Below are 14,758 nucleotides of genomic sequence, written 5' to 3'. Positions count from 1 at the left end.
GATGTGTTTCGTGCGGTCTCCATTCATACACGACTTTTAGTCTACAAACCTTGCGACTGTTTAATGTTATATTCTTGATAAAAATTTTATCACATAAAAAATAATGTCATCCAAAAGAAGCAAGTCTGATTCTTCTACAGCTAGCAAGAAAAGAAAAACATTGACTTTGGAAACAAAACTCAACATTATTAAGGATTTTGAAGGCGGAATGAAAATTTGTGAGCTAGCAAAGAAGTTTGATCTACAGGAATCCACAGTAAGAACAATCATGAAAGATAAAGAAAGAATTCTCGCTGCTGTGAAAAATGCCCAATCATTGAATTCAAGCATAATTTGTAAACGTCATGGGATTATTGGTGAGATGGAAACGATGCTTAAATTATGCTGCGATAATCAAGTGAGAGTAAAAAATTGTCCAGTTGATCAAACGACAATATGTAGCCAAGCCAAGCTGATTTTTGAGGGGCTAAAAGTAGAAGCTGGAGAAGCGGCCAAAGAAGAAAATTTTGTGGCCAGTAATGGTTGGTTCAACCGATTTAAAAATCGCTGTAACTGGCACAGCATCGTGGAGAGGCAGCAAGTGCTAATAAAGAGACTTAGTCTGCTTTTCCTGAGACACTTAAGGCTATCATCGAGGAAGGTAGCTATAGCAGTCAAACCATATTTAATGTAGATGAGACTGGCTTGTTCTGGAAAAAGATGCCTAAGAGAACTTTCATCGCACATGAAGAAAAAACGCTTCCTGGCTTTAAGGCTTCCAAAGACGCCCTGTGGAAATGCAGCTGGTGATTGCAAGTTAAAACCTCTCTTAATTTATCGCTCCGAAAATCCATGAGCTCTGAAAAAAAAAATCTAATGCTGGCTTGCCAGTGATTTGGAAGTCAAATTCTAAAGCTTGGGTGACAGCTTCTATTTTTGAAGACTGGTTTGGTCACCATTTCATACCTGAAGTTGAACGTTATTGCCAGTTTAAAAAAATTCCACTTAAAGTTATGCTCATTATTGATAATGCACCTGGTCACCCTCATGCAAATTTAATTGATTTTGATCCACATGTAAAAGTTGTTTTCTTACCTCCAGATACAACCAGCTTACTTCAACCGATGGACCAAGGAGTTATCAAAACATTCAAAGTGTACTACACACGGCATTCTTTTGCAAGTCTGAATGAAGCTATGAGGCAAAATGAGCACCTGTCTATTAAAGAGTTTTGGAAACAGTTTAATGTTTTAGATGCTGTAAGGATTATCGGAGATTCTTAGAATCTCCGATAATCACTTCTTATCCAATAAGGAGATTCTTATTGGGTAAGAAGTGATTTTACTTCTTATTGGGTTTTCTCAAATTTTTTTTTTCTTTAGATATTGTCATATTATATTATATCTTTGTAAATCATTGTATAACCCATTTATATTTACATATAAATATAAATGGGTTATACTGTTTCCAGATTGTTATAATTCTATTTATTAAATTTATTTTTTAAGGGGTGCTCTTGTTTTAGTAATATGCTAGCCTTTTGTAATAAAGTTACAAGAGCAGTAATGAGGGAAAAGCATATACTGCCATTTTCTTGGACTTAAGTGAAGGCATTTGACAGGGTGCCACATGATAAACTGATATTTAAGTTGCAGCACATGGGTTTGGATGTCAGGTTGGTCATCTGGATTCAGGATTGGCTATCCGATAGGTATTAGAGAGTTGTGTATGGTAGGGCAGTTTCAAGGAGGCAATGGGTTACAAGTGGGGTCCCACAGGGCTCAGTACTGGGACCTATATTGTTTAATCTTTATATCAATGACATTGTCAATGGATTCCAGGGGGATATTCAGTTGTTTGCAGATGAAGCTGGGAAGGGTTATTAGTAATATTGCAGATGTGGTAGCCCTGCAAGAGGATTTGAATAAGCTGGGTAGACGGTTAAATGACTGAGGGTGTCGGTTTAATGCAGCGAAATGTAAGGTCTTGAGGTTTGGGACACATCGATGGGATGCTGCATACTCTATTGGAGGAGCTGTACTAAAGGAGATAAGATCTGGGGTTGATGATTGATAGAAAGCTGAAATTCAGGGGACATATTATAAAGGTGGTGAAGGTAACACAGAGGATTGCTGCAATAATGAGAAGGACGCTGACCTGCAGAGATAAAAGAGTTATCATTCTGTTGTATAAGACCCTGATCGGATCACACTTAGACTATTGTTCTCAGATTTGGTCCTCAGGATTTCAAGGGAAGAAATTAACTGTGGAAAGGGTACAAAGGCAGATAACAAAGATGGTTTCAGGACTGTACAATATTAATTATGAGGATTGGCTGAGGGAATGTGGACTGCAGAGTTTGTCTGATAGGGAGGAGAGGTGATATGATTGAGACTTTTAAACTGTTGAGAGGTGGTTACAGGGTTGACACTGGGGAGTTCTTTCACTTGGTTGAACAGCAGGAAGGAGTGATGACAAGAGCCATCCCTGGAAGTCACGGAAGAAAACTGTGAGCAAGAGGGTGAGGAGTAGTTTCTTTGCATGGGAGAGTGGTTGAACCATGGAATGCATTGCCTGATAAAGTGGTGAGAGCAAGAACAGTCAATGCGTTCAAGGAGTGGTATGATAGACTTTGTGTATCCTAGAAGAGACCTCCTGCGATGAGTCTTTTGATTCCATGGAGGCCTGAATAATAATAATTTTATATATATATATATATATATATATATATATATATTGAAAAGCAGAGGTGAGAGGGTACATTCTTGTCATACTCCTCTTAAAATATCTTTCCATTCTTAGATGTGTTCTAATTTAACTGCTATTTTATTTCTTTTTTTATTTATTATATTTTATTTTATTTTATTTATTTTTATCTCGAGTGGATTGTAAAAGTTGATTTGGTACATTTAAATCAGTTAATATTTTAAACAATTTTTGTCTGCTCATTTTGTCAAAGGCTGTTTCATAATCAATAAAGGTCACTTCTGTTTCTTTTTGAAATTTTCTTCTCTTTACTATTAATAATTTTAGAGTAAAAATTTGATCTATGCAGGATCGGCCTTTTTGGAAACCATTTTGTTCTTCTAGTGGTTTGTCCTTTACAATACTGCTTAGCTTCTCTTTTAATATTCCTGTATTCAGCAGACTAATTCCTCTATAGTTATTGCAATCTTCTTTATTTCCTTTTTGATAGATTGCGATAACCATGCTTTTTCCAGACATCCAAACCATATTAAAAAATTTCAGAAGTCTTTCATTAAATTTTTCACCTGCATTTTTGTATAGTTGTATATTTATGTTGTCTTCTTCTGGTGTTTTCCTATTTTCATCATAGTCATTCTTTGTTTTATAATATTTTATTTCATTGTTCTCATCTGTTCCAGAGATTTTCAAAATAGGTCAGTCACCCATTTTTCTAAATCTGTTGTTTGTATTTTTATCTTTTATTACTTTATAAGTTTTGAGTTGTGGCTTAAATATATCCTTTTCTAGTTATTTTACAAAATTGTTCCATCTCTCCCTCTCTCTCTCTCTCTCTATGTTTTTTCCTTCTCATTTTACAATTACACTGTTTCTTTTATACTCCATTTCTGCTTCTATTGTTTTGGAATTTAGCCATTTCTGGTCATCATCATCAAATTCCTGATATGTACCCTGAAGGAGTGTACAGGATATGATAGTACTACATGAAAAATTTACATCATTACTAACTTCCTATCTACAATTTTCCTCCAAATCAGTCTGTTACTTGTCAAGACTACAATATTATCAGGTCTTTTATTTCTGTCTTCTAAGGCACTTTTTACTGTATCAATCCACCTATATCTTGGTCTTCCTCAGGATCTTTTTCCTACTAACCTAGCAGAGAACACTTGTTTTACTAATCTTTCCTCTCCCATTCTGCTTTAGGGATCATACCACCTGAGATTAGCTCTGCTAATCCATTCCTGGATGCTGACAATATCAAGTTCTTTCCTAATATCTGCATTTTTAATATGATATTGCCATTGCTACCATCTGTTCATTCCCCTAATCTTTCTCACGACTCATATCTGCAGTCTTTGGTCAAGTGTTTTACTTCTGAACCAGCTCTCAGATCCATAAGTTAAAATTGGTTTAAACACTGTCTTTGTCTTGTATACAGCTAATTTAGTGTTTTGGCTACTTTCTCTCTTATTCCATATAAATTTATTCAGTTGACTTCTTACCATACCAGCTTTGTTGATTCTGTTGTCTATTTCCGTATGTTCACGTGACTTAATAAAGTTGATACTGGCTACTACAACTTCCTTAACATTTGTGAATTTAATCGATTTTGCACACAGATTTTGTTGGTGGATAATGCAGTGAAAATTTGTTAAATTTTTCTGGATGGATCTGTAGTTCTATTGCTCTTTCATGAACTATTCCAATCAGTGCATATGCCCGACAGTGAACTCCATTTAAGCCCAAATCTCTTGAAGACTGTGTTGACTGTTTCAAATATATCTTCACTAATAGTTGTTCCTTTTAATGGCCGAAGCTCCAATAATTCTTCTGTGATGTTGAAATCCGCATCAACTCCTCGAATAAATATTGCTAGTTGTGCTGTATCGGAAGCATCGGTGCTGTCATCAAAAGCAATTGAAAATGCTTCCAATCTAGCAATCTTCTCTTTTAAACTTTTTTTCATATCATCAGCCATAGTTTCTATCCATTGGACAACAGTACATCTCGACAAACGAATATTCTCGAAGTCTTTTTTCTTTTCAGGACATATTATACTTGCAACATCCAGCAGACATTCTTTGATAAATTCTCCTTCACCAAATGACTTAGAATGCTTAGCGATTTTTTTGCTTACCACAAAGTTGGCTTTGACAATGCTGTGGTGCTGTGTTCATTACTTGTTGAACATTTGCTGCTGAGTATCCAAGTTCTTCTTCAACTTTTGTATTTCATCTTTTCGTAGTTGCCCATCAATTTTTGGGTGATCCGCATGTCTCGAAGTAAAGTGTCTCTTCAAATTGTATTCTTTGTTGACGGATACGGATTCATTGCACAGCAAACATGCAGGCAAAGCTTTACTCAGAATAAAATAATAATCCTCTGTCCAGTTGTCTTGAAATTGATGATTCTCTGCATCTATGTTTCTTTTTTTTGCAATAACCCCCTGACATTGTCCCAAATTTATAAGCGATATTCAGAACTCTCAAACAAAACTGTCTGTTCTGCAGGCACTGAACAGAACACAACATCAACACAGGCACCAAACAGAACATAACATCAATGCAGGCACTGAACAAATTACAACACCAACACAAGTACTGAACTGACACGTTGTAACACGTTCACCCACGCCGCTAGTCAAAGTCAGAAAGAGACTTGGTTGGAAAAAACATAGTGTGTTTTGCGCAAGTCATATGACGTCAGCTTAATGTGAGTTAGTAGAACACACCATGTTTTCTCCTACCATGAATCAGACAAACTTCGCTGAAATAGATTAGGGCTGGATCAAAAGAAATAGAGGGCCAGATCCAGCCCGCGGGTCGGGGTTTGCCCATATGTGCTCTAAAGCATCAAAAAATTCCTCCACTTCTACCTTAGTAGAACCTTCTGTGGGACCATAGGCACAAATAAGTCTCAGTGTCCAGTTTCCAATTCTCATATTTGCCCACATTATTCTACTTGAGACTGCCTACCATTCAAGAAGATTAGCCTCATATTTAGTGTTGAATACTATGGCTACTCCTTCTTTTCCTTGATTGTCATTGCCTGAATATAACATTTTGTATTTATTGCTCAGAAAGATCTCACCAGTTTTTGTCTTTTTTGTTTCAGTCACCCCTATTATGTCGATCTGGTACTTATCCAATTCCTCAGCTCGCTCCATTTCTTTGCCATTCAAGCTTCTTATGTTGATAGTACCGATCTTGAACTCTGGTGATGTTGAGTTGGGGTATGTTTTAGGATTGTTCCAGTAGCTGACTTTTCGCTGTTTGCCCTGTTTCCTTGGTGAAAACAACGGGGGCCTTGTTTAACCGGGCGATGCCGCAGCCGGCATGAAATTCTGTCATGTTGTACCATCATTTGAAATTTTGGTTTAAGCCAATAAGAATACAATTTCGTCGGCTAAATCCCAAATCGCCAGCCCATCCTCGTCTGTTTAGTATCCAGGTAGGTACCTAACAGGGTAAACCACAAGGTGAGGATTGGACATTAGGTCAGAAGCCCTGGATGGTTCTCCTCATTCCTTTGAAGGCTATGTGGAGGTCTCCTCTCAGTTATATAGCTTTGACCCTTAAGCACGCCATTTCTGGTAACTGTCCTTTTTTGTTTTTATTACATTTTCTATTTCTTTGTTCCAGTCTTGTCCTCTTTTTCTAATCCATTTGCACTTTATTCCTAAGCTTTCTATCGCTGCTTTTGAGAATTTGTTTCAAATTTTCCCATTCTTCTGCTACGTCACTTGATTCATTTGTGGTTTCTGTTTTTAAGTTTGTGCATTTTTGATATTGTTGTCTAACATGTGGATCCTGTAATGAAGAAATTTTGTAACTTGGTTGATAAGAATTTTAAATTTTATGTATTTTTAGCCACTTTGGTTTAAATCTAATATTTGCTAATACCATATAATAATCGGAGTTTAATTCAAAGCCTCAATATGCTCTTACGTCTAAAATTAACTCCGTTAATTTAAAATTTGCGATAACTTGATCAATTGCTGATTTGCATCTGCTGACAAAGCATATTTATGTATATCCTTGTGTTTAAATACTGAATTCATTATTCTCATATTATTATAAATGACAAAAATCTCGCAGTCCATGACATGTATCTTTGCCAAATTTACCTATGTTTGTTTTGTATTTTTTTGTTTCCTATTATGGCATTTAAATCTCCTCTAGTAATAAATAATCAGTTTTGTTTGTTTTATCTATGGCATTCTGTAATTCTTTATAAAATATATTACTGTCTTCTTCTTTTCCTCCTCTTCTGGTGCATATGCATGAATTATTGTTATATGGCCTCTTAATGTCTTGAGTCTAATTTCTATCAGTCTTTCATTCAAATAGTTATAATATACAATATTGTTCTTTAGAGACTTATGTACCATAACCATTATACCTGCTTTTGTCCTTTCTTCTTCTTTTTTATCCCACTGTAGATTTGTATATACAAATTGGGAAGGATCAAAGAGGAACGGTTCATTTGTTCGCTGATGATGCAAAGTTGGGTAGGGCAATAATGAATGCAGATGTCAAAATCTTGTAGGATGATTTGGATAGATTGGAGGTCTGGGCTAAGGAGAATGGATGTCAATTTAATGTGACAAAATGTAAGGTTATGCATTTTGGGATGAAAAGATTAGCAGCAGTATACCACATTGGTGGAACTGTACTCCAGGAGATTGATGAGGCCAGGGACATGAGAGTGTTGGTGGATAGGAAGATGAAGTTTAGGGGGCACATTGCAAAAGTAGCTAAATCAGCTCATCAAATCACTTGGTTGCTGAAGAATACTTTGACGAACAGAGATAAGCAAGTTATCGTTCCTCTGTACCGAGCCTTGATAAGACCTCATCTCAACTACTGTGCCCAGATTTGGTCACCTAGGTTTCTTCCAGAGGCGAGTGACCAAGATGATAGCAGGTCTATGGAACGAACCTTATGAGAACAGGTTGAAGATTTGTGGGTTGCAGAAATTGGTTGATAGGTGGAAAACAGGAGTATGATTGAGACATTCAAATTGCTGAAGAGTTTCTATAGGATTAATTCAGAGGATATTTTTGAGATCAGGACTGGTGGTGGGAGGACCAGGGGACATCTATGGAAGCTGGGCAAGAGTGTAGTTAGTAAGGGTGTTAGAGCTGGGTTCTTTACTTTTAGAGTAGTAAATGAGTGGAATAAGCTGCCAGAGTCTGTTGTGGGTGCTATGACAGTGAGCAAGTTCAAGACAAGGTATGATAGATACTGTGAGAATGTCGTATAGTTGTGTGGACATGATGTTTAGGGCCTCCGGACTCCTTGGAGTCGCCCATAGTAATAATAATAATATATAGTTGTTTGTTTCTTTTGTACTTTTTTGTTTTTTCTTTGTTTCTGTTACTATACATATCTTTATGTTAGCTTGGTTTATTTGTTTATTAAGTTTCTCTTCTTTCTATGCGAGGCTTCTCACATTACATGTTGCCATCTTCATTGTGTTCCTTTTTCCATTTAATTTACCCTTTCCTGAATTGTGGTCTTTTCCCTGATAATCTGTCCAGCTTTTCTTTGGATGAGACTTGAAAGTATATTGATTTTCCCCAGGGCTGATTGCTAGTCTGTTGCTGGGTAAGTCCAGTGGTAGGCTGCTATCTAATGGACATGCTATGCCTTTGGACAGAGATCTAACAACATTTACTCTGTTAGGATGTTAAAGTTATACTACATATACTCGGCCACTAGTGCCTCGTTTGTTTTTTTAGAACAGGATGAACCACAAGAAGGTGAGGTTGGCATTTCACTGGGAAAGGCTATGTATTGTACTTTACCACCCCTTCCATCCCATATACATATTAATATATTTTGTACATAAATATTTATATTTAATATTTAATAAATGTATTCAGTAGGGCAAGCATGTAGTTTTTTCATTTATTATAAATTTAGTTTAATCCTTTATCCAAGTGTAAGCAAACAAAGTTTGCGCCTGAAAATATCTTCAGGACTGAGGTAAGATAGTGCAACACCAGGCAACTCCGAGCAAAGGTGGACCAAGCTCTCATCATTCCTTGTCTCGATATCTCCCATAATGCAAAGCACATCTCCTTGCGGACATGTATACTGCTATGCATTAAGGGAAGGGCCACTACCCAGACTGGTTTCGACCTTTATTGTGGTCTTGTCAGTGGGAGGCAGACCCAAACATGGAGATACTAAGACAGAAGTAATAGGAGAGGTCATATTTATCTATAGGAGTTGCCAACAGGTGTACCACCTTATTATTGAATTACTCTGGATTTAGAGAAAGATGTTGGAAGTTTATTTTGCACTTGGTTAGACTGTAATAAATTTAGTTTAATCCTTTATCCAAGTGTAAGCAAACAAAGTTTGCGCCTGAAAATATCTTCAGGACTGAGGTAAGGTAGCGCAACACCAGGCAACTCTGAACAAAGGTGGACCAAGCTCTCATTATTCTTTGTCTCAGTAACCTCCCATAATGTAAAGCACATCTCCTTGTGGACATGTATACTGTTATGCATTAAGGGAAGGACCACTACCCAGTGGTGTTGTGCTACCTTACCTCAGTCCTGAAGATATTTTCAGGCACAAACTTTGTTTGCTTACACCTGGATAAAGGATTAAACTAAATTTATTATAGTCTAACCAAGTGCAAAATAAACTTCCAACATCTTTCTCTAAATCCAGAGTAATTCAATAATAAGGTGGTATGCCTGTTAGCAACTCCTATAGATAAATATGACCTCTCCTATTACTTCTGTCTTAGTATCTCCATGTTTGGGTCTGCCTCCCACTGACAAGACCACAATAAAGGTCGAAACCAGTCTGGGTAGTGGCCCTTCCCTTAATGCATAGCAGTATACATGTCTGCAAGGAGATGTGCTTTACATTATGGGAGGTTACTGAGACAAGGAATGATGACAGCTTGGTCCACCTTTTCTCGGAGTTGCCTGGTGTTGCACTACCTTACCTCAGTCCTGAAGATATTTTCAGGCCCCAACTTCGTTTGCTTACACATGGATAAAGGATTAAACTAAATTTATTATAGTCTAACCAAGTGCAAAATAAACTTCCAACTTTTTTCATTTAATTCTAATGAAATTTTACTGGTGATCTCGTGAATTACAATATATGTGTGTGAAAGATGTATAAACATAATTTTACTGATTATCTTGTACTGGAAGACATCATTCTTAAATTGCAGTAAAGAAAATACCAGAGTTGATTGCATGTTGTAATTAAAATAAAAAGCCAAAAGGCTAGTTTTCTGGCAATTGAATAGATATTAAATGGATAAGAATCCTATATTGTTATATAGCCAGTAAGTGAAACTCAAGATCGATAACTACGATCTATGAGTTTCAATGCCGAAAAACTATTGGCGAAGGCAATTCGAAGCAAAGGTGGAACAAGCTCCCTCACTATTCTCCCCTTACACATTATTTTAGCATAATATTGCATTATGCTAAAATAATGTGTAAGAAGCTGTCAGCAGTACATGTAAAATTTATAGTCATCTTAAATATAGCACAAAATGGAGATTTTGAAAAGAGATTTTGAGGGTCATATTATATGTCCCATCTTCTTTTACACTGGCATATACAACAATTACAGTAATATTAATGGCCTTCACTGCACCATAATAACTGGGGAATCAAGACCCCTGCAATGACAGAGGCCGTACCCATGCACTTTGGTTTGCTATATTGTATGCTCTCAATTCCTGTAAGGTTTTTTAAAAAACTGCATATACTGCAAGTAATAAATATCTGTGAGAAGCTATATATTCTTTCACAGAACCCTGCAGTTCCACAAAACATAGTTTACAAACACTAGTTTAAGAATTGACTGCTCTCAACTTGAGCTGTTGTCAATTTTTGCTATAGTGCGTATGTAGTGACCACATGAATAGTTTTTTTTATTGTGGTTAATTTCCTTTAGAACAGCATTGTAATTATGGGACTTTGGTAAGTACGCTTTGTTAGTTTATTTTTAATGAGCAAGTATGTTATGATGGTGTTTGTCATAGCGAGTGTTAACTAGTATATTATTTGTTGTTATTACTGTTGTTGCAATTTATTTCAGTTATAACTTTCATTTTCTCTAATTTTTTTCCCTCATTAATACTCTTTAACTCTAGACTCCAGCGTGCCAAATATCCTATATATGCCAAGTATGGAAGTAAAATAAGAGATCTAGCAGATGATTTTGCAAGAAGTAAGCAAGGCAAAAAGCTCAAAGAAGAAGCCAACAAGGTAAATAATTTTTTTTAAAGAAAGCATCTTTTGTATCCATTGCATTATAAAACCAGTGTTCATTATGATTGTGCAAATGTTTTCACTCAAACATTTGTATGTTTAGAAGCTCAAAATTACTCAAGCTGCATCATTGAATTCTACCCTTATTCAAGCCATTTGCATCCTCTAAAACATCATTCAGGCGTCATTTAAAAAGCTGATATTCAGCTATCATGAGTTTCAATTAAATTGATTATTCATCTTTTTTTTTTTTTTTTTACTCAGTTTGATCTTTCTTTAATATTTTTCTCAAATTTTTTAAGAACATTCTTTATTCAAGTTGTATTGAATAATTTTACATAAGGTGTATATGATAAATCTATTGCTTTTTTTGTAGCAGTATGTTGCAATGGTACAATGTACCAGTACATTTAGAAATGTCCAATAGTCAGTAACTTTTTTAGACTTTTATTTATATGCAAATAAAGTTAGATATTTAATGCAATTTACATTTTTCACTAAATCTATTGTTAAGATATTTGCTATATAATTTTTTTTAATATCTGCAATAAGATTGCAACAATTGGCCCCAAGTTCCCACTGCCCCTTAAATGGGACAGGGATGAGAAAATCTCTGGGCTGAAAATGATGTGTGTCCACGAAAACTAGAAAATTGAATGTCAGAACTCTGTATGAAGTAGGTAAGCTGAGAAGTGCTATCCAGGAAATGAAAAGACTTTGAATTGGCATTTTAGGAATGAGTGAAGTTAGGTGGCTAGGATCAGTTGATGAAATGACAATGTATCACTCTAGAAGTAGTGAAAACAATCAACAAAATGGAGTTGGAATAATATTAAATGAAGATTCCAATAAGTCACTGTTGACCTTCATCTTCTACTTAGATAAGATGATGCTATTAAAACTGAAATGTCACCTGCTAGATATCAATCTTATACATATCTATGCCGCTACTGCTGACAAGAATGAAGCTGAGATCAAGGAATTTTACAATCAATTAAAAGAACCAATGAAAAATTGAATGAAACATGATATTATACCTTTCTCAATACAGTGAAACATGATATCCAATCATGTTTCACTGTATTGAGAAAGGTAAAAGTGGAGATATGAGAGAGGAGACTGTCTTATTCAATTCTGCCAAGAAGAGGAACTAATAATCACAAACACATGATTTAAGCAACCACCCCAAAGGCTACATACTTCACGATCACGTGGTGATCGTGAAGTACGTGATCACCAAGATAATAATACAAATATTGTCAGAAATCAGATTCATTACTTACTAAATAAACAACAATTTCGATGTTTCATAATCGTGATCATCATCAAATTCCTGCCATGTACCCTCAAACATCTTCCTCTACTTCATTCAATTCTAACTGCTGACTTACAACTAAAATAAAGACTAAGTATTGCTTGATATAATGCCCCATTGACACCATATAACTGTAGTGTTTGGAATAGCTTCTCTTTTAGCACCTTGTCATATGCCTTTTCCAGATCTACAAAACTTCAATAGAGATCTTTGTTATATTCCCATGATTTCTCAACTGTCTGTCGTAAAGTGAAAATCTGATCCTGACAGCCTCTATATGGCCTGAATCTAGCTTGTTCTTCACCATGCTTCTCTTTCACAATCCTTCTCAACCGTTTCTCAAGTATACTTGCATCTATCTTACCAGGACACTCAGTAGGGATATACCACTGTAATTCTCACATCAGTTTTAATTCCCTTTTTATATATGGGTACTATGAGAGCTCTACTCCAATCATCGGGAATTCGTCCCTCTGTCCAGGCATTCTGAACTATGCAGTGCAGCGACTGCAAGACTTTTATATCACCATACTTCGGCATTACTAGTCAAATATCATCTACTCCTGCTGCCTTTTCACATTTCAAGCCTTTGATGGCTTTTTCTACTTCAAGTATGGATATGTATTCCTGACTGTATGTCTGTTGAGTTTTTTATCACTGTGCTATTACTGCTTGTTTAATTTAGCAAGTTCTCGAAGTAATTACTCCATACTTCAAAGATATCTTTTTCTCCAGTTTTCGTGTCACCTTTATCATCTCTAACTCCTTTTACAGCACTCTTTCCTCCGACAACCTCCAGAATATTTTGCCACCTTCTTGATATTTATTTGCTATGTTCTTGCCAAAGTCCTCCCATGAATTTTGGTTAGCTAGTTTTGCACCGTGTTTAGATTTCTTACATTTGTATCTGTATTCTCTAAGAGTACAAGCTGACTTATTTATCAGTAACTTTTGATATGCTTTCTTCTTTTCCTTCACTGCCTCTTTAACTCTCTGTGTCCACCATGGAGTTCTGATTTTTCTATCCTTGCAGACAACCTCACCACATGCCTCTCTGGCTGAATCAATCAGGGTTTTCTTCAAGGCTTGCCACTGAATCTCCAACGTTTGGTTCCTGTTCTCAAACTCTTTCATCTTTTTTTCAATAATCTTTGTGTATTTTAATCTACAGTTTACATCTGAGAGCTGCTCAACTTTTATTCACTTTAAAAATTTCTAACATGTTATTCTTTTCAATATGAAATTCAATTTCATCCTGCTCAAGACTAAATGGTGATCACTTCCAATTTCAAATCCTCTGTACACTCTGGTGTCCTGCACCAGTGGGAAAACATCACTATCAACAATAACATATTCAATGACACTTTTCTTATTCCATACCTCTTCTCTCCATGTGAATTTGTGCACATTTTTATGTTGGAGTATTGTGTTAGTAATGACCATTATATGTCCTGAGCAGAAATCCAACAGGTATTTGCCATTATTATTAGCTTTGTTCTTTTCTCCAAATTTTCCCAGTATATTTTTGTATGTCTGACAATCATTTCCTATTCTGCTATTTAGATCCCCAACAAAGACCAGCTTTTCCTTTTTCATTGTGTCATCTGCTTTCTCTAAATCCTGAAAAAATTCCTCCACTTCTACCTTAGTAGAACCCTCTGTGGGACCATAGGCACAAATAAGTCTCATTGTCCTGTTCCCCATTCTGATATTTGCCCACATCACTCTACTTGAGACTGCCTGCCATTCAAGAAAATTAGCCTCGTATTTAGTATTGAATACAATGGCTATGCCTTCTTTTCCTTGATTATCATTGCTTGAATGAAACATTTTGTATTTATTGCTCAGAAAGATCTCACCAGTTTTTGTCTTTTTTGTTTGAGTCACCCCTATTATGTCGATCTGGTACTTATCTAATTCCTCAGCTAGCTCCATTTCTTTACCGTTCAGGCTTCTTATGTTGATAGTACCGATCTTTAACTCTGGTGATGTTGAGTTGGATTTTTTTTCAGAAGTTTCATAAAGAGTATAAAAACTTATCCTTGTGCAGATATTGCTACTGATCATAATCCACTGGTGACAACGTTAAAACTTAAACTGAAAGCTGTACTAAAAAACCTCATTTCTTTCAAAAGATTTGAAAGAAATGAGAGACGACACCGTAATTCAATTCTGCCAGAGGAACTAATAACCACAAACCCATGATTTAAGCTACCACCCCAAAGGGTACATACTTGGCGATCACCACAGGATAATAATACAAATTTGTCAGAAACCAGATTGATTATTTGCTAATTAGTCAACGATTTTGAACTTCCATAAAGAGTATAAAACGCTGTTCTAGTGCGGATATTGCTTCTGATCATAATCTGCTGGTGACAGAGTTAAAACTTAAACTGAAAGCTATACTTAAAAAGCATCAATAAAAAAGGTTTGATCTAGGAAAGTTAAAAAAAACCAGAGATAAGAAAAAAAATTGAGTCAAGAACTGAATCAAG

General features: G+C 35.8%; 1 protein-coding gene across 3 annotated transcripts in view; it reads left to right on the top strand.

Annotated features, from left to right (window-relative positions):
- LOC150104537 (uncharacterized) overlaps window positions 1-14,758 on the top strand; it is a 195,127-nt gene that overhangs the window by 90,936 nt on the left and 89,433 nt on the right. For all 3 annotated transcript variants that reach the window (XM_090395743.1, XM_090395742.1, XM_090395744.1), the window contains exon 4: window positions 10,828-10,942. In XM_090395743.1, the coding sequence (XP_090251869.1) occupies window positions 10,828-10,942 (115 nt within the window). The remainder of the gene's footprint in view (window positions 1-10,827; window positions 10,943-14,758) is intronic.

This window comes from Typopeltis vanoorti, chromosome 7, assembly GCF_054136105.1.
Source record: "Typopeltis vanoorti isolate ZY-2024b chromosome 7, IOZ_Tvanoo_1.0, whole genome shotgun sequence".
Lineage (NCBI taxonomy): Eukaryota > Metazoa > Arthropoda > Arachnida > Uropygi > Thelyphonidae > Typopeltis > Typopeltis vanoorti.
This window is presented reverse-complemented; position numbering and strand designations above follow the sequence as displayed.